The sequence below is a fragment of the Miscanthus floridulus genome, chromosome 2 (genome assembly GCF_019320115.1).
Source record: "Miscanthus floridulus cultivar M001 chromosome 2, ASM1932011v1, whole genome shotgun sequence".
Lineage (NCBI taxonomy): Eukaryota > Viridiplantae > Streptophyta > Magnoliopsida > Poales > Poaceae > Miscanthus > Miscanthus floridulus.
This window is the reverse complement of record NC_089581.1, coordinates 2,290,696-2,314,441: the sequence shown is the minus strand read 5'-3', so window position 1 is coordinate 2,314,441 and position 23,746 is coordinate 2,290,696. Positions and strand designations below refer to the sequence as shown.

Below are 23,746 nucleotides of genomic sequence, written 5' to 3'. Positions count from 1 at the left end.
TTCACCCTTGCTCAAGTTTGCTAACCACAAGAATTTGCATCCGGCACAATAGAAAATAGACATTCCATTTTCCCGAAAGCGCCGAATCCCGCCTCGCAAGCTCGGCGGGAGGGAGAGAGGGACCCAAACCCATCTCACCCCTGCAAACACCACCGCCTTTGTAAATGTGCCAACACCATCAAGTGTACACCACCATGTGTAAGTGTGTTAGCATTTTCACAATCATTTCCCAAAGGATGTTAGCCACTCAACTTGCCACGCCACTCGATCCTAGCGACAATGCAAAGTTAGATCACTCGAGTGGCACTAGATGACCGATATGCAAACAAGTTTGCCCCTCTTGATAGTACGGCCATCTATCCTAAACCCGGTCATAAACTTCTCTACACACCTATGACCGGTGAAATGAAATGCCCTAGGTTATACCTTTGCCTTGCGCATTCCATTCCATCTCCTCCAATGTCAATGCAACACATGCACCAACACGATCAACAATGATATGATCCACTCCATATCATCACATGATCATATTGGTTCATCGATCTTGACTCTACTTGCTCTTCACCGTTGCCATCGTCCATCGGCGCCAAGTCTCGCTCAAGCTTCACCGCCACGCGGTCCATCACTCCAAAGCCTTCGACTTGCCCTTCACGCTTGCAACCGGTCCATCAAGCCAAGTCTTGTCTTGATCTTCTCCACCTTGATCACACGACTCAATGTCATGTCTCATGTGCAATAAGCTCCTTCATCATCACATGTGTGAGCTTTGCAACATCTCCAAGCCATTTTCACCTTCATGGCATATGTTGCTCACACACATGTACCTGTGGACTAATCACCTGTGTATCTCACATAAACACAATTAGTCCACCTAAGTTGTCACTCAATTACCAAAACTAAACAAGGACCTTTCACCAGGTTCTAATAGGACCACACTTATCGAGTATTTCAGTAAAAACCATGAAGATAGGACAGCGGGAAAAATATTATATAGAGAATTCCCAGAACACTACCGTTGGATCAAAGGGAAAAAAGTGTGGCAAATAAGGAAACAAAAGTCAGGACAGATAGGACGGATTGTCTATGCAAACCCTGCTGAAGGGGAGAGATACTTCCTAAGAGTTCTACTAAATCATGTGAGAGGTGCAACATCATATGAGGATTTGAGAACAGTGGATGGTGTCACCTACTCCACTTTTAGGGAAGCATGCGAGAAAAGAGGGCTTATCGAGACGGACAAATCAATCGATGACTGTTTGACTAAGGACACCACTTTTTAGATGCCGTGTGCCTTGCGAAGGTTGTTTGCTACCATTCTTGTCTTCTGTGAGGCCACTAACATGGACTATGGGACAAACATAAGGACGCTCTTGGTGAAGACTTCAGACGGGACAACAACAACACGTCTGTAGTGGGGCAAATGATGCTCAGAGACATACGAGATATGGTTCACTCAATGGGGAAGGATATCAAAGATTATGGTTTGCCACCTATTTGCGATGAGGGTCAAAGCTCCAATGACATGATGAAAGAGGTTAGAGAGGAACATAATGTCTCTATAGACCAAGAACACTTAGATATTTATGAATCTCTTAACAAGGAACAACGTGAAGGGTTTGATGAAATCCTTCAGCATGTCCGTGCTAATAAGAGCCAAGTTTTTTTCGTAGATGGTCCTGGAGGCATGGGCAAGATGTTCCTATATAAGGCCCTCCTTGCTAAAGTTTGGTCTGAAAGATTAATAGCCATTGCAACAGCCATATCTGGTATAGCAGCATCGATATTGCCTAGGGGACGCACTGCACACTCAAGGTTTAAAATTCCAATTAAAATTGGGGACAACAACATGTGCAGCTTTATAAAGCAAAGTGGCACTGTAGAGTTGCTTCATAGGGCATCTTTGATTATTTGGGATGAAGTTGCCATGACCAAGCGTCAGTGCGTCGAGACACTTGATAGGTCCCTATAGGATATTATGGAATGTGGTTTGCCATTTGGAGGAAAGGTCATGGTATTTGGTGGAGACTTCAGACAGATCCTTCCTATGGTCACACGTGGGACAAGAGCACAAGTAACTGATGCAACATTGCAAAGATCCTATTTATGGGAGAAAATAAGGAAGATAAGATTATCATGTAACATGAGGGCATAGTCTGACCCTTGGTTTTCAAATTACCTGCTATGAATTGGAAATGGAACTGAGGAAACAATTGTAGATGATTATATTTGCCTCCCTGATGACATTGTGATTGGTTTTACTAACACGAAGGTGGTTGTCAACAAACTCATTCAAGATGTTTTCCCATCACTTGTAGAACATGCAACATTAGCCGTCTATATGAGCTCCCGTGCCATTCTATCGACCAAAAATGAACATGTTGATAGACTGAACGCAATGATGATTGAGAGGTTTCTAGGTGAGGAAAAGGTTTACCACAGCTTCGACACTATTGTTGATGATCCTCAGAATCACTTCCCTATTGATTTTTTGAACTCAATACTCCAAATGCCCCCCCGCACGAGCTAAAGCTAAAAATCAATTGTCCTATGATTCTTCTCCGCAACCTAGATCCTAACAACGGATTGTGCAATGGAACAAGGCTTATGATAAGAGCATTGCAAGACAATATAATTGATGCCGAGATCGTTGGTGGACAACATGCGCAGAAAAGGGTTTTCACACCAAGGCTCCCATTGTCTCCCTCGGATGATATTTCTCTTCCTTTCAAGTTCAAGAGAAAATAATTCCCAGTACGGTTAAGTTTTGCCATGACGATAAATAAATCACAGGGACAAATCATCCCTAATGTTGGGATCTACCTTCTAGAACACGTGTTCTCACATGGATAGCTCTATGTTGGTTTATCAAGGGGAGTGTCAAGATCAACAACAAGAATTTTGGCTAAACCAAAAGAGGAATTGGATCCTATAGGGAAGAGCACCAAGAATATTGTTTATAAAAACATCCTAAACTAGTGATTAACGGTGGGTATACTCAAACCATTTTATTAGTCCTCATATAAATATATATTGCTGGGTAGGTGCTTAATTTTTTTTATATATTTTTGGGCATGTTGGTAAACCATTTTATTCACTGTGCATATTCACCTAAAATTTATTATTTTTAGGCGCAATGAAGGGGCCACTCAGGGTTGTCGGGCACGCTTCAATTTCCTTAGAGGTCAACAGTGACTTTGTCATTAACTTGATGCCTGAAATGCCAAAGTTGAGCGAGCGCACTTCAATTTCCAAGTCATGTTTAAGGAATTAGACAGAATGTAACTTAGATGGTTAATGCGACAGTGAACTTTATTATGCCTTCTTACAAAAAGTGTTTCCCGGATTGTATACATGCTCAAATACAATTATGTAAAAGTTGAACTATGGGAAAAATCATTGTTTGGTTGTTTTCATGTATATCCCCAAGATAAAGCCGTGGCGTTAGCACGGACATTATACTATTTTGGTAAGGATATGTAACTTCAGCATATACCATTATGAAACTACAAAGATAGAACTCGTGTCCATTGAGAACTTGTATTTAAACTTGTTTGATATCTTCATATTGCTATTTGAGTAACTGACCTACAGGAGGCTAGAGGCCAAAAAGCAATAGTTGAGGAGCAAGCTGAGGATGCAGCCTTCATCAGGGAGGAACTTGATCATCGAGAAATGTGAATTTTAATGAATTTGATTGTTTGTTTTACTTTTTTATAAATTTTATCCTATTTTTTATTTTACCATAGCGTTAGCACGGGCAATATACTATCTCTATAATACCTATCCTGGGTCTCCATTGAAGGGATTGATATGGCACTGCGAGCGGCGTGTGGGAGACCGAAAAAGCTAAAGCTGCTGGGTGGGTTGAGGTCTGTGCTCTCCATCGAGCTACTCCAGATGCTGCAGGCCTGTGGCTGCCGTGTCCGCTGGGTTGACAAGCCGCTTATCTACAAGGGATGAGCTTGAACCGACTTGGCAAATCAAGGAGACAACCATCCTTGTGATCAGAGGACGACGCTGGTCAGTAACAGCTAAGACTGATGGTGTCTGTAACCTGTCCTTCAATGGAGTGTGCAAACTTTCAGAGTTCTCAAAATATGATGACTGCCTATTTTTGGAACGCGTCTCTGTAACTAGCATTTGAGGCCCAATCTTTGAAAGATCACCTGCATCTGAATTTAGAGTTTATTTACCCACATTTTGGTCCATTTGTTGCATGAATATTTGCAAACACTCCCCAAAGTTTTCTAATTAGTTCCCTAAACTGAATCGTATTTATTCTAACTGCATATAGCCATGTATTTTTCATCCAACATCCTAGTTGGAATCACAACTAGATAATTAAAATATTGCCCCTGCTTATTTACAAACATCAGGGACAACAAACATTTTCATAAAAGTACGGATTGCATACATAGCGCATTCTAGATATGGCTGGCTGATATCAGGGACAACACACACACTGTAGTTGCGATCTCGACAAATGTAGGTCTCGGCCCATATCAACTTTTGGATTTGCATGCCTTGCTTCCGCTCTAAATTATTATGCTCTTGGGCCAAGCCCAGCAGGGAGCACGAGCTTGGTGATCCAAGGATGGGCTAAGGCGCGCCACGGACGATCAGCGCATCCTCTCTCTCATCGCCTGCCCTAGCCACGACGTCCCCCATCTCCGAGCTCGCATCCTCGCACGATAGCGCCCCCCAGTCATCACAACCCGCGGCAGCGATGTTCGACACTCGCTCCCCCCGTGAGATCGTGCCCTAGCGTCGCAATGTGGCCGCGCGCCTGGTTGCCATGCAACCCTTCTTCGGTGATGAGGCGCCTGATGTAGTCAGGGTTGCGGCTCCGCGACGCCCCGTTCGGGAGCCCCCTGCCCTAGCGACGCCCGACGCGAGAGCCGCATCGATGCCCCATCGAGGCCACGGCACCCCTGGGTGAGAAGCGACGCGACCGCTCCCGGCTACGGCATAGAATAGATCACTGACCTCCTCAACCTTGCATCCCTAGCCGCGACGTCCACCTTTTCGAACCCAGACACCTTGGCCCACGGCTCCATCTCTGTGAGAGGTACGCGTGCCGCTTCTTGTGCCCAGCACGTTGCAGTTGACCTGCTTCGTCGTGGTGGCGTTAGCAAGCTCTAGAGACGGCGTGGATCATCACGGTGGGCTGCTCCAGCGGGATCTCCACATCCACGTGCTATAGACTAATACTTTGCCTATTGTCATTCATGCTTCTCGCTCAGCCCTTAATTCTATTTGCTCTTTAATTACTAACTAAATTGTTTTTAGGTCGCACTCCCACAGAGACGGCCCTGTTCTTTTTATTTTTTTGATGTACTATTATTACAAAGTAAATATACTTTGTGAATTGCGATGTTCTTGGTTGTGCTTTCAGGGCAACCCACCCTAAACCCTCGTAGAACGTCCGAGAGTGGAAGACATTGCCTCCAAGCACAATAAAATGGATCGTGAATGTGCCTTAGTTGACCCACCTATGGAGGTGCAAGAGGAAGTTCTTACTGCAAAAATGGCAACACATGAGATAGTACCAGGAGAAAAAGGTAGCCTCCACTGAGCTTAATTCATCTTAAATTGGGAATACCTAGGCTCAATGCTATATTTAATAGTTTAAGTCAATTTAAGTTGTTTGATTACTGCTTTTATTCAATTAAGATATGTTTGATTATATATTAACCATCAATGAAGATACATAAATTTGGTCTCCAAAATTATTTATTATTTATGCTTTGATCATCTGGATACAGAAGAGAAGAAAACGGATATAGACAATGAAGCAATAATGGAACCTGTCAAGGATGCACAGATAGTTGTCGAGGAGGAAATGCAATCAACCTCTAACCAAAAAATGGATACATGTGGTGAAGAAAAATTGTCCAACACAGACGATACCAAAATAATAGTTCAACTAGAACGAGACGAGGACAGAAAGTGGAAGCGTGCTCATGAGGATGTCGTACGTAACAATCTCTCAATCAGCTCACATATCCTCACACATAAATATCTATATAACAGGATCACTGATATTCTATCTATAGAGCACAATATTTTCCATTCCTGCAGTTTCTATCTTTAGTGTTTCTTCATGCAACCATACTGTATTGTCCCATGTTATAAAGCCTAGTTATTTTACAGTACATCTTGCACACATGTATATCATGTTTTTATATAGTTATGGTTTATTGACAAAGAAAAAAGTGGCGTGGATGAACACCAATGATATTGTTAACTGTGCCAGTTTTTAGATGTAGCTTAATGGGGCTATAGAGCATAATATTTTTATTACATATGCAGATCAGTATTATGGATGAAGATGAAGTGCAGATGCAAGACAAGGTCCCAAAAAGATTTAATGTAGAAAAAGACGAAGACATTAAGCTTGTTGAAGAGAAGGTTATGGCAATCCCTCAATATAATAAACCTAAGAAGGCAAACAATGCAAATGTACTGTCAAAAGGTGAGACGTCCTCAATTAGTAGAGATTTCTTTATATTTGGGAATTAATTAAATATAATATGAATAAATATTTTCTTTGTAGATTATGAGTGTACACAAGAAGATGTTCAGGTAATTGAATACATGAAACAGAAACATATGGATGATTTATTCATCCAAATCGATGATGCTTGGGTAAATAGAGATGATATAAATTGTCTTTTCCATGATCATGAACACATTAATGGCGGTGTAAGCATGTTTAACACTGCTTTTAAATTAATTAGCTGATGTCCATGTGGAAAATATGGTAATTTTTTATTTGACAAATTAATAAATTGCAGGTCATAAGTGCGTATATCCATTTGATGCGGCATGAAGAACACCTACTTCATAGAGAAGGTGGAGATGTTTATATGGAGACTACATTATAACTCAATTGCTCCATCGCGACGGAAAGACTCATGCAACGACATTGAGCTATAGTAGAGATGACATGATTCAAACATGGGTCCAAAATTATTTAGACGTTGATATGGTAAGTTTGACCACAAGATCTAATATATGCTATTTTCTGTTGATTGAAACATATGGAATTTTTTTAGAAAAATCTCTATTGCTGCAGGTGTTTCCTCTAATTAATATTGAGAAGTATCACTGGTACCTAGCGATTGTCAATGCTTCGGAAGGACAGATACATGTTTTGGACTGTTTCGGAGAAAATATGTTACAATGGCAAGATCTCGACTACACGGTATGACTTAATGATTGATTGTATACAAATACATAATATTTTTTAAAAATTGTTAATATCCTTTTTTAAAACTTGGTGTTTCGGTCATAGCAGTTAATAGGAATGGAAAGATTAATAAAGCATGCAACAAAGCATAGTCAGATGAACCAAAACAAATGGGAAAAGGATATCGGAGTGGCATCTTGGCCAAAAATACATAAGATTATCGAAAAAATACAGACAGATGGGTAAAGGATCATCTAACTTGTTGTGTATATGACATTGTCGTACCAGCAACGGTATCTTTATCACTCATATTTAAAATTTTCAATATTGTACAATGTAAGTTGTGGTTTATGAATGATTAATTTCATGGAGTATTGGACTGGAACTTCTTTATTTGACCATGTGACCCAGGTAATTTTATAGGAATATTTCTAAAAATAGTTATTTTTTAGACTTGTTAATATATCAAGACTTACTCATATTTTCAGGACGAGATAAGTAACTTTAGGTTCAAGCTACCTGCGATCTTGTATAACTCTCCATTAAACATAGCGAGAAGGAAAATGATGATGTGCAAGATAGTGACACCAACCATAATCTGGATGATGCTGTCATAATGTTCGATGATATGGATGGGGTGCCTTTTTTATTGTCGAGTACAATAATATGGACAAACAAGATAGACCTATTGTCTGCAATTTGTGCAAACATCCATTTGATGGCCAATGGTGAACCTTTGGAGTAAGTCATTCTAAAAAAAATTTTTTGTTCTAATTTGGATATTTCCATTGCCCGTGAAAGAATTGCTAGAATAAGTAATTTGTTTCTTGTCCTTGTTTTTTTAGCAAAGAATGGATCCGAAGCACATGACTATATCTGATTTCTTTAAATGCGAGAAACATTAGAGATATTTTAGATGAGAACAAAAAGATGGATCATGATTGCTTCAATATAGCAATTCGGATGGTTGCGCAGAACAAATTCTTGTTGATAAAGAATAAAAAACAAAAATACCACTTTATGGATCTCCAGTTTGCTGTAAGTTGATCTAATTTTTAATTCTATAATTAATCAAATACTTATAAATTTTGCAAAATCAACCGTCCATAACCCAGTTTAGACGAGATCCGCGATGTTGTGGCAAACTAGACCACAAGAAACTGGCAAAAGTGCTCGAGTATTGGCCTGACATAGAATACAAAATTAAAGATTGCAGCAATGTAAGATATGTTCAGTGTACTCCTTTTATTTTATTTATATATATTATACTTTTTTAAACACTTATATTCTATGTCTATGTTTTTAGATTCTACTGCCATATTATCGAGATGGACTATATAATTTATTCATAATGGATATGCAAAAGAAAACTATGCACATTATGGATCCACTCCCAGATAATGTGTGTTACAAGGGTTATGATCAAATCATGTCATATATAGCTATATTTCACACTATTGCTGAAAGGTTCAGTCTCGCTATAAAACTGATAAATTCTAAGTGGGACGGCAATATTTATTAGTGAAAGCGAATATTCCCTGCATGTGTTACAAAAGTTCCAAAACATAAAGACCGGTAATCACCTATAATATGTTTAATCTTTCTTATTATCACAAAATAGTTATTTGATTTATGTACAATAAATCAAACAAATGCTCATCTCCAGAAATTAGGAGACTTTCTTGTATACAATTTGATGAAGTCATTTGATGGTGTAAGATTGCCACCGATCAACACTGTAAGCATATATTCTCTAACTATATTTCATCAACTACATACAAAATTAATAACTTAACTTATTATATCTACCGTGCACAACTATCATATTCACTGAGGATAGAATTTTTAGGGACATTCTTAAGAGCCATGCAAAAGAATGTTTTGACAACTTTCCTGAAAATCTCCGAGTCATGATTAAGGACTTAGACATAATGTAACTTAAATGGTTATGGCCCCGTTTGCTTGTCTTAAAAATGACTTGTTCGGCTTCTTTTTTCAGCCGGAACAGTGTTTTTCTCTCACAACAATTCAGCCGAAACCGTGTTTTTAGCCAGTTTCAGCCAAATTTCAGACCAGCGAACGGGGCCTATATGAGAAAAAACTTTAATATGACTTCTTAGTTTCCTGGATTGTATACATACTCAAAGATATTGTGTAAAAGTTGAACTATAGGAAAAAAAAAACATAGGTTATTTTCATGTACGTCTACACGATAAATCCGTTGCGTTAACACGTGCATTATACTAGTAGCAGTAATAATCGTTTTTTTGTAAACATTCTTTTTGGTAAGTAGATCAGGCCGATGCTGATTTGAGTGAGGATTGCATAACGCTGGCGGCAGCGTGACGGCAGCACCGGCATGACGCCCCGCGTGCGCAAGCGCGTCGTCTGCAACCTCCGGATTGCCCGCGTCCACCTGATGGAACTCCCTCGCGCAGCCTGGGCTGCCGCAGCCGCACGCGCCGGTCAACCACCCCGCTTCAAACCTTTTTTTTTACGCACCGTATCACAAAGCCGGCCGTCGTGGTCAACCACGCCTGGGGTATTTCTAGTGGCGTCCCATCTCCCCGGCCAGACGGACACGAACCAACACCAACACGAGCTGAGGCCGCGATGACGACGACGATGATGAGGCTGAGGCAGCACCTGGGCCTGGCCTCCTCCCCTGCTATTTATACCTCCGCCATCGCCAGGCTCGGCAACAACACAGCCCACCACCGCCGCCGAACAAGTACTACTAGCACCACCCAAAAGCAGCTCCTGTTCCTGCTCCTCGTGATCCTCCTTCTCCTTGCCCTCTCCTTTGTCTTGATCCCCAGCTCCGTCTTGTTGCCCCCAGCTCGGCCTCGGATCATGTCGTCCTCTGCTTCCGACTCTGCTTCGCCCGCGGCGCCGTTCGAGAAGCCCAGGGCCGTGGTCAAGAAGGTCCTCGCGGAGTCGCAGCCCGAGGGGCAGGGCGCCACCGTCCGCAGGAGCATCGGCAGGTACGCAAGCTGGCAGATGGTCCGATTCCGTCCGTCTCCTTCTCTCCTCGATCAGTCGTTGACTTGTCCTCGCCGCCTTGCGCGTGCTTTTATGCAGGCATGAACTCCGGAGCCTGGATCCCTTCCTCCTGCTCGACGAATTCTCAGGTGCTGCTCTATTTGCGCCCAAATTTTCTGCGAATTCGCACTCGGATCGTCGGAATTTTCCTGCTCGCCCGGCCGGCTTCTTCGAGCTTCCTGCTGTTTGCTCACCTCTATCTCTCTCGATTCGTCTCGCAGTCTCCAAGCCCGCCGGATTCCCCGACCACCCGCACAGAGGATTCGAGACCGTCACCTACATGCTCGAGGTGCGTTGCGTCTGCTCAACGCTTCTCTTCTCTTCAACGCCCGCGAGCTCTTCGCTGAAACGTCCCCTTCCGGTTCCGGTTGTTGCTGCAGGGGGCCTTCACCCACCAGGACTTCGCTGGCCACAAGGGAACCATCAAAACAGGCGACGTCCAATGGATGACGGCGGGGCGTGGCATCGTGCACTCGGAGATGCCGGCGGGGGACGGCGTGCAGAAGGGCCTGCAGCTCTGGATCAACCTCTCCTCCAAAGACAAGGTGATCGAGCCGCGGTACCAGGAGCTGGAGAGCAAGGACATCAGCCGCGCGGAGGTGGACGGCGTGGAGGCGCGGGTCATCGCCGGGGAGGCCCTCGGCGCGGCGTCCCCCGTGTACACGCGGACTCCCACCATGTACGTCGACTTCACCATGCGCCCCGGGTCCCGCCTGCACCAGCCGGTGCCGGAGGGATGGAACGCCTTCGTCTACGTCGTCGAGGGCGACGGCGTGTTCGGGCGGGAGAAGGCCGCGCCGACCACCGCGCACCACTGCCTCGTGCTCGGCCCCGGCGACGGGCTCAGCGTGTGGAATAGGTCTGACAGGTCGCTGAGGTTCGTGCTCGTCGCTGGGAAGCCGCTTGGTGAGCCTGTGGTGCAGCACGGGCCCTTCGTCATGAACTCGCGCGCCGAGATCCAGCAGGCCATGGAGGATTACTACTACGGCAAGAACGGCTTCGAGAGGGCCAGCCAGTGGAGCTCCTCTGCCTGATCCCGATCGCACCAGATTCTAATCTCACGTGCAAAATAAAGAATTTTAATTAAATTTCTTGGCTTGTACTACTGTGCATTTGTTTAGGTAACGTTCCACACTATGATTTTGACTATTCTTTTTCTAGAACTATAGTATTAGTATGTCATTTATTAGTATGGTGAATTGGTGATTGGAATAAACAGTATGGAAAATTGGTAGTCTCAATAAACTGTTTGTATTAGTACTATGGAAAATAGTAGATTACTGTTTTCCAACTATTGTATTAGTTCGTTCATTTATGCGTGGCGACATTTGTTCATTTACCCGGGTAAGGAAATCTTTTATGCATTCTTCTTATAGAGAAAAAAGCATCATTTCGGTGCTCTATTAACTGCTGTCAGTAGGAAATGAGCATGCGGTGTCACGCATTAAAAAAATGTTTTATGCAATGCTAATTTGGCAGCACTAATGTGGGTGCCATGTTATATGTTAACTAGTTGATTTCAACTAGCAGTCAGAAGCAAGATACTCCCTCCGTATTCTTTTATAAGATGCACAAGTCTATCAAGATTTAAACTTTAAAACCTTTGACCAATAATTTGGCTAACAATTTTAACCTATTACAATAAAAACTTTATACAGTTAGATTTTGCGATCAAATGTACTATCCAATTATCGTAACTTTACAAATAGAAACAAACCGCTGCCATTTGTACATGAACCTTTTTTCCCATCTTATTCTTTTATAAGATGCACTCGTCTATCAAGATTTAAACTTTCAAACCTTTGATCAATAATTTGGCTAACAATTTTAATCTATTATAATAAAAACTTTATACAGTTAGATTTTGCGATCAAATGTACTATCCAGTTATCTTAACTTTACAAATAGAAACAAACCGCTGCCATTTGTACATGAACCTTTTTTTCATCTTAATTGAGCGGCAGAGCTCCTGCCTTTTATTTCAAAAAAGAAAAACAAACAGAAATAATATAATATAAAATAAATAAAATGACCAAAGTGTAATTTTGAGACTGTGTTATATGCAGCTGCGCCTTTTAAAAGAAAATGGAGGTAGTAATAAAAAGGCTAGAGAGCTTTGAAATTTTTTGTAACATGAGAGGAATTATGATAATGACGCTGAAGGAAAAGACTCAATAAAATACGGGATAACTTTTTGATTGGAGATAGTGAACAGGATACCAATCCGTGACATTTTGAGCTTCCTGAGCCGAACCTTCTAACAGGTACAAGTACAGTCGTGTGGATAAGATTTTTTCCCCCCTCTACTTCATTCAAATCAATCCGAGAAGATGGGCCAAATGAACCCGTCCACGTGTCTGAACGCTCAAGAGCCACGTGTCCACCCATCGCAGCGCAGCCCAGCCCACTCGAATCAGAATCAGCTCGCGCCTCCCCTCTCACCTCCACTCATTTCGCTCCTCTGATTCTCTCCCCCCGCGCCACCGCCCACCACCGCCGCCGGCAGCTACGCCCCCGCCCCCTCCCACGCGCGAGCGCAATGCTGGCGGTGTCCCTCAGGCCGGGGCCTTCGCTCGCGGCCTTCCCCGCTTCCGCCCGGAGGAGCCCAGTCCCCTTCCTCCTCTTCCCTGCCCGCCTGCACCACCGGCCCCTGCTGCTCTCCGCGACCGCCGAGGGAACCGGCGCCCCAGCCGGCCAGGGAGACGCCTCGGCTTCCCCGGTCGACGAGGCGCTCCTGCCGCAGGTTCGTTTCGTGGGCGCTAGCTACCCTCTTCTCGCCTGCTGGCTTCTGGATCGCGCGGCTCGGCTCGGCTCGTCTGCTGCTCGATGAAATGCCGACGTTGAGGGTCGCTTGAGGAAGCTCGCTCTGTGTCTCCTGCAGTTCACTGCGGACTGGGAAGCCGCGCGCGCGGGTAAGGACCAGAGGAGGATATTCACGCTGCCGGTGCTGAGGGCCAACAGCGGTGGGCTCATTGTCAGGTTCAACTCCCTGCAGGGGTTCGTGCCCAACCCTCTCCTCAGCCCCGTGCACTGGTGTAAAGGTACTGCTGCTTTTTCTTGTCTCTTCTTTATGCAGGTTTCTGTAACATTTTGTGGTTGCCGGTAAGTACGAGGTAGTGTTTGATTGTATAGCTAAGCTTGCAGACCCCAAAAAGCCCATCCAAGATATTACGAAAGACCTAGTAGGAACGTCCATTTCTGTCAAGGTAAATGGCTTCTCTTTGCCTTCTCCATTGCAACTTCTGGTTCTGTTGTGCAGCTGTCTGTAGCTACTTTCATTGTAACCTAAGGATGTGCTAAAACTCCCGTTCGTATGTGCTGTATATTTCTGTATAACATATTTCCTGCATCATAAACAAAACATGTTTCTGCCTGGCAAAATTACTCTGAAAATTGAATGAAATGAGGTCAAGATTTTAGGTTTTTGTCGATCTAATTTTATTAAGAAGCTCAATCTAATTGCTCTAGGTGGCTGAAGTGAATGAGGAGGAAAGGAAACTTGTCTTCTCTGAGAAGGATGCTAGTTGGTCAACGTACTCTTCCCAAATAAAGATTGGCGACATCTATGATGGAATTGTGGGCTCAGTGTTCCCCTATGGTGCATTTGTTCACCTGCGATTTCCTGATGGTACTTATTGGCTAGTGGCAGCACATTTTCTTGGCTAGCTATTCATTGTGGAGTTTCTGACAACAGCTACACTCTACAGGACTATATCATCTTACTGGTCTTGTACATATCTCCGAGGTGTCTTGGGATCTTGTCCAAGACGTCCAAGATTTTCTAAACGAAGGAGACGCTGTCAAGGTCATAGTTGTGAACATTGATACGTGAGTACTTTCTAGGACCTTATTGAGCTCTGTGCACACTTGTTAATGTGTGTCTTGATTCTTGATGAAGTAATTCTCATGTCATACTTTATCGTCAAAATAGAAATGGTATGAAACTTTGGTCCAAAATGTTGAGTGGATGTATCATAGAATCATGTATGGAAGTTGTCACTTATCACTTTATCAGTAGAGTCAGTTGGCAACTTGGTATACATTAGGGCTAAAGGATGCGATGACTAAGGAGATTTTTCATGCTAACTGTCTACCTTATCAAATTAACAATCATTCACATATGCAGCATTTACAATTCATAGGGGAGTGGGATTGGGAGAGGGAGGTGAGGGTCTTAAATTAGTTGTCTGTTTTAGCAAAGCATCATTTTTCCTTCAAGTTGAGGAAACATTTCTTTTCTTATTAATAGGGGAATAAATAAAATATTGGACTGCTTTGTCATGAATGAGATTTTTTTTTGAAATAATTGTACATACTTTGCATTTACAAAAAACAGGGCAAAGTCAAGGATAGCTTTATCTATCAGACAATTGGAGGAAGATCCTTTACTGGAGACATTGGACAAAGTTATCCCTTTGGTTAGTTGTTGAATGCAATGTCTTGACTCTTAGTGGATTTAACTCTGTGGTGGAAAAGAAGTGGATTCATTCAGTAATTTTTTTTCTTTCTAGGAAGCTGATCAATCACCTGATCGTATGATGTCTCCTTCAGAAGTTGAACTTCTGCCAGGACTTGATGGCATATGTAATGAACTATTGCAAGAGGATGGGTATGGTTTTTGGTTCTTTGATTGATATCTATTTTTTTCTTTTACATTGTTGCATACCACTTCTATAGCAAGTTCTTTACTGCCACCAAGTCGGACAAATGTTCTACTGGGATATCCATAGTCGAATTGGTTTTGCTATATTAACAGCCATAGTCTAAGTAATTGTATTATCTTTACAGTATAACAGATGTACAATTTGGGCGCCAAGCATCGGAGAAACGTGTTGTTTCACAAGATTTGGAGCTTTGGCTTTCCAATGTATGCTTTCAGTCAATGACAGCCTTTTCATAGTTCAGCTCACAGGAGATGATGGATGTTATAAACTTTGATTAACTTCTTGGATCTGATTACACAGGCTCCAGCTAAGGATAACAAGTTCACACTTCTTGCACGAGCTGGGAGGCAGGTTAGGTTTCTTCTGATACCACACATGATTAGTTTTATTTTCTGAGGAGTTTCATTATACTACTGTCTGGCCTTGTTGGTTCGGTTCCAACTAAATAGAAGTACTTATTACTTGGCAGGTCCAGGAAGTGTATTTGACCACTTCCCTAGACCAGGAGGGCATAAAGAAAGCTGTGCAAAGAGTACTAGGGCGTGTTCCTTGATCCTGACACGCGGCATGTAGAAACCGAGGTGTGTTTGTCCTCCCCAATTTTCTAACTATAAAGCATTACAAGGAATCAACAGTATGAGCGAACAGCCCGAAACATTTGGCACTGTCAGTCTGTCACAACATCCGGCTAAATTTCTCTCTGTTGGATACTACACCAACCAATATCTGTAAATATTTTCAGTCCTACACGAGTAGGTTAGGCACCTTGGGCCATCTTGTTTGCTTGTCTGAAATCTGGAGGAATTTGGATGGTTTAGAGGAATGCTGGAGGAATTTGTGACAGAAAAACACTGTTTCGGATGAAAAAATAAGCGGATCTAAGCCGGGTTTAAGAGCACGCGAACGGGGCCAAAGGCGTTTGCTGAGCAGTGGTTCTGTGTATTTGCTGGGGTCTGCCTTTTGATGCCCTGTGCACTTGTCATACTGTGACTTCAGTTCACTACCTGTACTTGTCTGTACTCCTGAGGCAATTTGTGTATATGAGTACTAGTATATGTCAAGTTTTGTGTCAGTACTAACACTTATTTCAGCACCTTTTTTTGCCCTTTGCAGTACCTGTTGATTCTAGCTATACGACCTTGATATTTCTTTCTTTGCATCCATTGATCCATAGCTCTGCTGCTACATTCAGCACGTTTTTTTCTTTTCAGCATGCACCTCAAGGAATGTTTAGGATTCTACGTATAAGAATGTCAGTTAACTCTGTAAGTTTGAATCGAAGTCCCCTTATCCAAATCGGTCCTTATTTATGGAACATTTTTTTACTGGTTTACATATATATGTGCAATAAACTCTGTGTATGCACTGACGCAATAATGTTGACAGTACGTTCCCAGTCGTGTCTTGAGAATGACACAGGCGATAATAACCGAGAAGTGAGTGTGTTTTTTTAGGTAGAGAAAGTGAGTGTTGAGAGCGCTGCTTCCTGTGTACTATACATCCTTTCGTTACGATAGATGGATCTGTGAGATATTACCCAACAAAAAAAACTTCATATATATCAAGTTGGCCCCTAGCTGAAATGGCCCGAACAGCCGACTCCATCTGACTGGTACACGTCGATATTATCCCAAGGGGGCCTCTTGCATTTTTTTTTTAAATCTTGCCGAACCTAGAACTAGACCGAGCAACAGAGTAACGCAAAGCATCTATGCAAATAATGCATGGACGATGTCGACGAGCCCGTTTAGTATAGGCGAACGACAGCGCACCGTGGCTGACCGCTTCGGTGCGTCCTGCTGTATCTCACCGCCGCTTAGTATAGGCGCTAGGGCTGTAGGTGGAGGTTGGCCCGTCAGCTGGGCCTGCGCGAGCCTCTGGTGGCCGGCATAACCGCCCCGTGCCACTGTCCGCCGCGCCGCCGTGCACACAGTTGTCGGGGCGTGCGTGAGGAAATTCGAGTAAAGCCAGGGGTTAAACGAATTCGTCATAGAGATATAGGATTAGTGTTGCGGGTTTAGGTGTAATACGGGATAAGCTCGAGGTCTCTTTTGCAAAAGCGCCATTGCGCGCGGGCTTCCCCTGCCGCGGGCTCGTGCGTGGGCCGCGTCCGCGCGGGACGCGCGTAAATGGGCCACGCGACTGAAATCGTTTTTTTTCTTAGGAATTGGTTAACGATTTTCTAATTTAATTTCTGAACTAAACTTGTAGACTTAATATAAAATCGTATCGGTGTCCAAAAATTATGAAACTAATTTTATTAGGTTCCTAAAATCATGACCTACCTATTAATATATCTTGTTCACACAGTTTCATAGTATTTTCAGGAGTTATCTAATTGAATGGAGATGCTTAATATTGTTAAGATATAAACTTGTAGGAATTTTTGTAATAAATTAGTAATAGTGTTTGCTCTAAAAATTTCACAGTAAATTCTTAATATTATTAGATGCTCACTGTAATTTTTGTAGCTCCATAATAACTGGCTTGCTAAGATAGCTAAGGAGCCCTAGTTCAAATATATATATATATATATATATATATATATTAAATTAATGAAATAAAGAAACACCTTGAAAGTCTAAAGCTAAAACAATTGTTGGGAAATAACGTCTTATTCGACAACATAGATACGCGGCCTAGTACGTTAGTCATTAAAGCTAGCTCGTTAGCGTGAGAGGCGTAAACGTATTTTAAGAGTTGCGGTTGCCGTTGATTAATTACGTCTCTGCGTTGCATCCACGTATATCATAATTGGAATAATGATGGATCGTGAGTCGACCGGATAAGCAGAAAAGATGGTGCCTTGATGATCGTGTCATCACGACGGAATGCTAACTTCTGGTTATAGCTTACCCAGGCAAACCCCGGTGCATAACCTTTATTATTCTGTACTTTATTTTATGCTTGTGCATTAAGTTTTAAGGAGTTAAATGAAACCCGCTTGCATATATATATATATATATATATATATATATATATATATATATATATATCCTAAGAGTTTTACTAGTGCAGGTTCGAGTAGCTGTTATGCTTAGGCTGTAGGTAGCGTGGGTAACCTGTCATTACTCACAAATAGGGAATATTATTATTATTCTCCTGATAAAATGATGGAAAGAAAATGGTGACCAGGCAGGGATAAGGAATGGGATATTGGTGGGTATAACAAGTTGTGTCCCGCGGCCAACGGGGCTTAGCTTGGTTACACTGTTTTCCCTGTCCGTGTTGATTGAGGACCGTCCGTTGCTGTGGATGGTAGTCAGGTCATAGACTTATTATCCTGAGCACATACTTGCTTATGGTAGCGGGAAGACTTGTTACTCTCTTATCATGGGTTCTGGCTCTTTTCGGACTGACTTTTAGGGGTGGATACTAGGTGGAGCTCTAAGCACCATACTGAGACCGGGTCACATGTGTTGGGGGCTTAGAGTCTAAGTTTGGACGGGGACCTAGACCCTGTGACAGGAGTGGAATGAGTTGGTCTTGTTTGTGCCTGGGGCACAAGCGAGGCGTGTGTTTCGGGGTACCCAGTTGGGATACATTGATTCACGAATCACAGTTTCTTTTGAGATGGTACCAACTTGGCTATGGTCTAACACCATAGTAAGAACTAAAATATGAAAAATGGTAAAATAGTTCTGATTGCTTACCACATGCTTAAAAGTAGCTTAGGTGCTTACTTAGAATGATTAGCTAATTAACTAAAAATAACTGCTAAAAACTTTGAACATAAGGATGCACCATTAGTAATGCTTTCTCCAAATGTAATAAACCAGCAAGCCAAATAAGCCTTGTATATTCTTGGAGTCTTTTATTTTTCTCCTATCGGGTAAGTCTTGCTGAGTACAATTGAGTACTCAGGGTTTTATTCCCCTCGTTGCAGGTGGCAGGTGGATACTAGAGCTGACTCTTGTGTGTGTAAACCTTCTGGTGAAATTAGAGATGATTCCTTTCATACTGCGATCATAGTATTTATTTATAACCCTCACTAAAGGTTTTCATAAAAAAGATGTAAAATATGTTAGCATATCTTGTATATAAATGGACACTATATCAATGCTTCACCATGTCATTAAATTAATCTTTGTTTCCGCTATAACTCTGATCATATGCTTAATTTTTGCTGTTGTATTCAACTTGTTTAGGTACTATAATGTTGTAATAAAGTGATGTAAGAACTGGCTAAGAATATTGTAAGCTTTATCCTCTCGTTTATGATCTTGATGAAAAATGTGGATTTCTAAGCTCTCCCTGTGGGCGGGTTCGATGGAATGATATGATTTAGTGCACTCTCTTAGGTACTTAGTGTCTAATGGAGGACAAGTACTCTTGGGAGGGCATTAGATTAGACGGTTCTGCCACATGCGTCGACTACACCAGCCTCAACAAGGCCTGCTCCAAAGACCCGTTCCCCCTTCCTCGGATTGATGAGGTCATCGACTCCACCGCTGGCTGTGAGGCCCTTTGCTTTCTGCATGTGTACTCTGGGTACCACTAGATTGCAATGGACCCCTCCGATCAACTGGCCATGTCCTTCATCACCCGCTTCGGCGCCTTCTGCTACACTTCCATGCCGTTCGGCCTCCGGAACACTGGAGCCACCTTCCAGCGGTGCATGCAGAAATATTTTAGGGAGCAGATCGGCCGCAACCTAGAGGTCTATGTCGACGACATCGTTGTCAAGTCTTGAGTGGCTGCGTGTGGGGGATACGACCTCGGATACCCACGGTATACTACATGGGCTATGTAACACCTCAGGTGTTAGCCTTGCATAACTTGACTTGCATAACATGAGCATGATCATCACGCATTCATAAACAAGCATTTACAATTGGAACATTGAATTGAAACATATGCAACGTTGCTTGTTATTGCATGTTTCTTTGTATATATGCAAATGATCATGAATGTAAACATGTACTTGGTAGATTTGAGTCACCAAAATATTTTGGCAATGCTTAGGTTCACAAATGGAACATGGATCATGAATGTCATTTTTCATGGTCAAGTCTTTAAGGCATATTTCATGTGATTACTTTAAATAGCTCTATGAGTGACTACTACATGAAATGATTGAATGGCCTTGCAAATTGCTTAAACATGCTTAGGATATCATTATGAACAACTTTGGTATTTAGGGCTAGGGCTAGTTTGGTCATTAAGCCATGCTTTGATGTGTTTCCTCTTTTAAATGTGACATGTTTGACCAATTTGGAACTAGGTGTTAGAGACCTTGCATGGAGGAGATCACTAAAGCAAAGTTGTAGTATTTGGTATAAGGAACAACTTTTATTTTTGGGTCATTGATTGATTCAGCTCCTAACATGCTTGAATTTGGATCACAAGAATCAGCAAATTAACATTTCAATACTTAACAAAATTTTCTAAGTCGTGGGTCACTGACCGACTGACAGGCTCACTTTGGGGATGATTTTTCTCAGTTTTGGTTGCGAATTAGCATGAGATGATTGAACAACATTTGTAGCTGGTACTTAGGACTACGAAAGTCATTTAGATCATTTACGAATTGGAGCCACGGATTAGCAGTTAAATCAACGTGAAAACTCGCTGTCAGGCTGCTCCTATCGCATCTAAACTAACTGAATCGACCGGCACAGTGGCCGACCAGCTTCAGACACCGCACGCCGCGTGGAGGTCGCCATGGCCGCGCGTCGCCAGCGCCCTGACCGCGCCGGCCACGACACGCCTGAGCGTGGCATTATCACGCCAGCACCCGCCCGCTCCCGTCCGCGCCCTCAGTTTCGCTTTCCCGCTCCTCCTTCGCCGTCCGCAGCACCCGCAAGCGCAGCCGCCGAGCTCCCACAGCGCCACCATCGTCGTTGATGGCACAAGCCATGCCTAGCCGCTCCTTCATCACCGCAATCCCTCCACCGTCTCCCCAGCACCCCATTGCTTCTCCCAGTGCCCGTTGTTCGAGTTCGGTAAGCGCCAGCGCCGTGCAAATGCTCACCGGAGCCCCGTCGCCAACTCCATCATCGTGTCCACGCCGCCATAGTCCACCTTCCGCTCCGTTAGCTAGCGCGCTAGGTCCTCCAGCGTTCATAGGTGCTTGTCCGCACGTTAGGTTGAGCCGCCGAGGTCGTCATCGGCGTACCGCCGACGTCCCGCCTCACCGAGCCGCCATGGCCGCCGCCGTCGTCACTAGCGTCGATGATAGGGCCGGCCAAGTAGACCAATCGACGCGTTAGGTCACAGGGATCACTCAGTGATGATGTCACCGCCGGCGGACTCGCCGTCGACGAGCTATGGCCACGCGAGCTTGCTCGGCGCCGTCGGCTCTGTTTTGGTCTCGCAGACCGATGGGTCCAACTGACGCGTGGGTCCCTGCTGTCAGCGACTCTAGGTTTTAAAGATAGTTCAAAAATTCCAGATTCAAGTGTGTTTTGTTATTTTTGTATCTCCAGTTTGGTAGCTCCTAAAATTGTGAAATAAATTTGTGAGTGTTCCTTAGGAAGTGTAGTATTTAGGAAAAATATGTTCTTGACTTGTATAGTAGAAATTTTTAGAGATTTAAATAGGGATTTGAAATGTGCTTTTGAATGCATTCAAATTTGTTTATTTTATATCTAGAGTTCCTGTGCTCCAAAAATTATGAAATTTTTGTGGTAAGCTAGTCTTAGCATATATGAACTCTGGTAAAAATTTGAAGACCAGTGCATGTGTAAATTTATAGTTATAGATTTTTCTTTTATGAATAGTTAATCCTTGCATGAATTTTTATAAATTAATTATGAGTCCAAAATTCATGAAATTTGTTGGAGGTAATACTAGTACCATATGGATGTTAAGAAAAATAGGAAATCTGTTGCTTGACACATTTCAATAGGATTTTCCATTTATGCTATTTCAAGCCTTGCTTCCTTGCCATTTTTGTATAGGATATTCTACTTAGTAGAATGACATGAAACTTTTATAGTAATCTTTTGATAGCATTAGTAAGGCACTATAAATTTTTGAGAATTTATGAAGTATATCTGATATATGTTTATTATTTAACCTAGATATCTAAATAAAATCATAAAGGTAATTAAATAAATAGTTTGGGCTTCACCATTATATTATCTTAAATGTATTTGGTATGCTTAAACTGTTGGTAGATTCTATGTTGTCAAATTTTGAATGATTACGTGAAGTAGAAGTATTATTACTTTATATTGCACATTTAATAGTTTCCGGACTGATTCTAGAGTTTGATGAGTTGCATGTTGAAAATGATGTGTACTGTAAAAAATGGTTAATAACAAAGTTATAGAGAATTTGATAAGCTTTCCAGAAAGTCTAGGATCACTATTTTTGGATTAGTAGAACTCCAGTTATGAGTGGAATAAGTAGCTAGTGTTTGTGGCATAGTCGATGCATTATAGAAGTAGTTAAGTAATAATCGAGAAGAGATATGCACCTACTCAATAAACATGATGCACTTGTTAACATATATGCATTCGTAATACTTATGCCATACTCATGCATCTAGGATTGGTGGAAGAGATCACGTTGCTGGAATTCAAAGAAGCAGAGGAAGGGAACCAGCAGGAGGATCCACAAGCCGCAGCTCCCGAAGGCGTGGAGCAGAACCCTAAAGAGCTTCCGGAGTGTCCTGACCACTGCCCTACTTCCTTTCTGCGAGGCAAGCCCCAGAGCATTATAAGTCTCCCAGTAATTTACAAATGTTTGCTTACGTATTTATGATTGATGCATTAGGTTATAAGAGTTGAATGAAACCACTTGATGCATGTACATTCCTTGTCCAAATATTACACCTTTAACCGGTATAGGTCCAGGATCAAATATATATGCTTAGCCATGCTTAGACCGGTAGAAGTCGGGTGATGTCCTGTCACCTGCGAGATATAGGTGGATACCGGAGCACGGTTGGCTATATTTGCTATCATGGAACAAAAACCATGGGGTAAAAGTAAATCGAGACCGGACAGGAAGTCGATAGAGAAACGACAAGACATAGAGGTCTTGGGTGTGGATTTATCCCTATTTGTGTCGATTAAGGACCGTACCGTTGTTGGTGCTTCTGACAAGATTGAACGCATGCCTCTCACTTAGCTGGCCGGATAACTCGTTCCGACCGCGAAGCCGAGTAATTCAACTCAGGCCGGGAATCGTTCTGTTGTGCGCTCCTTCTGGAGAACGATCAGACTGAGCCCAAGGGTAGGCTTGGCCTGAGCATCCTGGCATCTGGTGTTCTAGATTGTGCGGCGCAGTACGGACCCACGAAATGTGTACCGGAGTTGTACCAAAGGTGACCTAAGGCTATCGTGGCTGATAGACCTGGGTTTGTGTTAGGAATAAATTCCCAGCTGGTTGAAATCAATTTGAATCGCCATCTCTCTCGGATAGTGAGAAACTTGGCTAGTCCCAACATTATAGCAACTGTGTTATGAAACATGATGGTTCGGATAAAAAGGGAATTACAATACCTGCTATGGTTACTATTGTATGCTTCTAAATGATATACCACATGTTTGGCACAGGATAGTTGCTAACCTAGAAATGGATAGTCATAATTAACCTGGTAAAGAATTTGTAACTGTACCATGATTTAATTGCTTTTACGCAAAAATGTTGTCAAGTTACGTCCACTTATACAGCCTTGCATAATCCTTGGAATCATTTTATTTCTGGTTCATGACGGGTAAGTCTAGCTGAGTACCTTCTCGTACTCAGGGTTTATTTTTCCCATTGTTGCAGATGGCACTGTGTATCATGGTTATTGCAAGAGTTGCTTCTATCCCGCTATGGATGAGGAGTAAGCCTTGGGCAGGCTTCTTTAGTAATTCCTATCTTTGCTTTTGTGGACCGTGATCTGGTTTGG

At 42.7% G+C, this 23,746-nt stretch overlaps 2 protein-coding genes across 6 annotated transcripts; both read left to right on the top strand.

Moving 5' to 3' along the window:
• The first annotated feature begins 9,737 nt into the window (after positions 1-9,737).
• On the top strand, positions 9,738-11,596 carry LOC136537619 (pirin-like protein). 2 transcript variants are annotated; one of them, XM_066529566.1, is made up of 5 exons: positions 9,738-9,923; positions 10,032-10,176; positions 10,274-10,323; positions 10,456-10,523; positions 10,615-11,596. In XM_066529566.1, exons 1-5 carry the CDS (start codon positions 9,806-9,808, stop codon positions 11,266-11,268), a joined length of 1,035 nt encoding a protein of 344 aa, XP_066385663.1. In that variant the 5' UTR covers positions 9,738-9,805; the 3' UTR covers positions 11,269-11,596. The 2 variants fall into 2 exon arrangements, with proteins under 2 accessions (XP_066385663.1, XP_066385662.1); XM_066529565.1 differs by having other exon boundaries at positions 9,738-10,176.
• Positions 11,597-12,595: 999 nt separating this feature from the next.
• On the top strand, positions 12,596-22,413 carry LOC136537618 (small ribosomal subunit protein bS1c-like). 4 transcript variants are annotated; one of them, XR_010779119.1, is made up of 12 exons: positions 12,596-12,977; positions 13,116-13,275; positions 13,367-13,440; positions 13,703-13,862; positions 13,942-14,062; positions 14,571-14,652; positions 14,746-14,843; positions 15,023-15,101; positions 15,199-15,249; positions 15,368-15,479; positions 16,110-16,163; positions 22,394-22,413. XR_010779119.1 is itself a non-coding variant. In XM_066529563.1 (11 exons), the coding sequence occupies exons 1-10, from the start codon at positions 12,774-12,776 to the stop codon at positions 15,449-15,451; spliced, it is 1,113 nt and encodes a 370-aa protein (XP_066385660.1). In that variant the 5' UTR covers positions 12,596-12,773; the 3' UTR covers positions 15,452-15,479; positions 16,110-16,521. The 4 variants fall into 4 exon arrangements, 3 of the variants coding, with proteins under 3 accessions (XP_066385660.1, XP_066385658.1, XP_066385661.1); XM_066529563.1 differs by lacking the exon at positions 22,394-22,413 and having other exon boundaries at positions 16,110-16,521; XM_066529561.1 differs by lacking the exons at positions 16,110-16,163; positions 22,394-22,413 and having other exon boundaries at positions 12,617-12,977; positions 15,368-16,076.
• Positions 22,414-23,746: the final 1,333 nt, after the last annotated feature.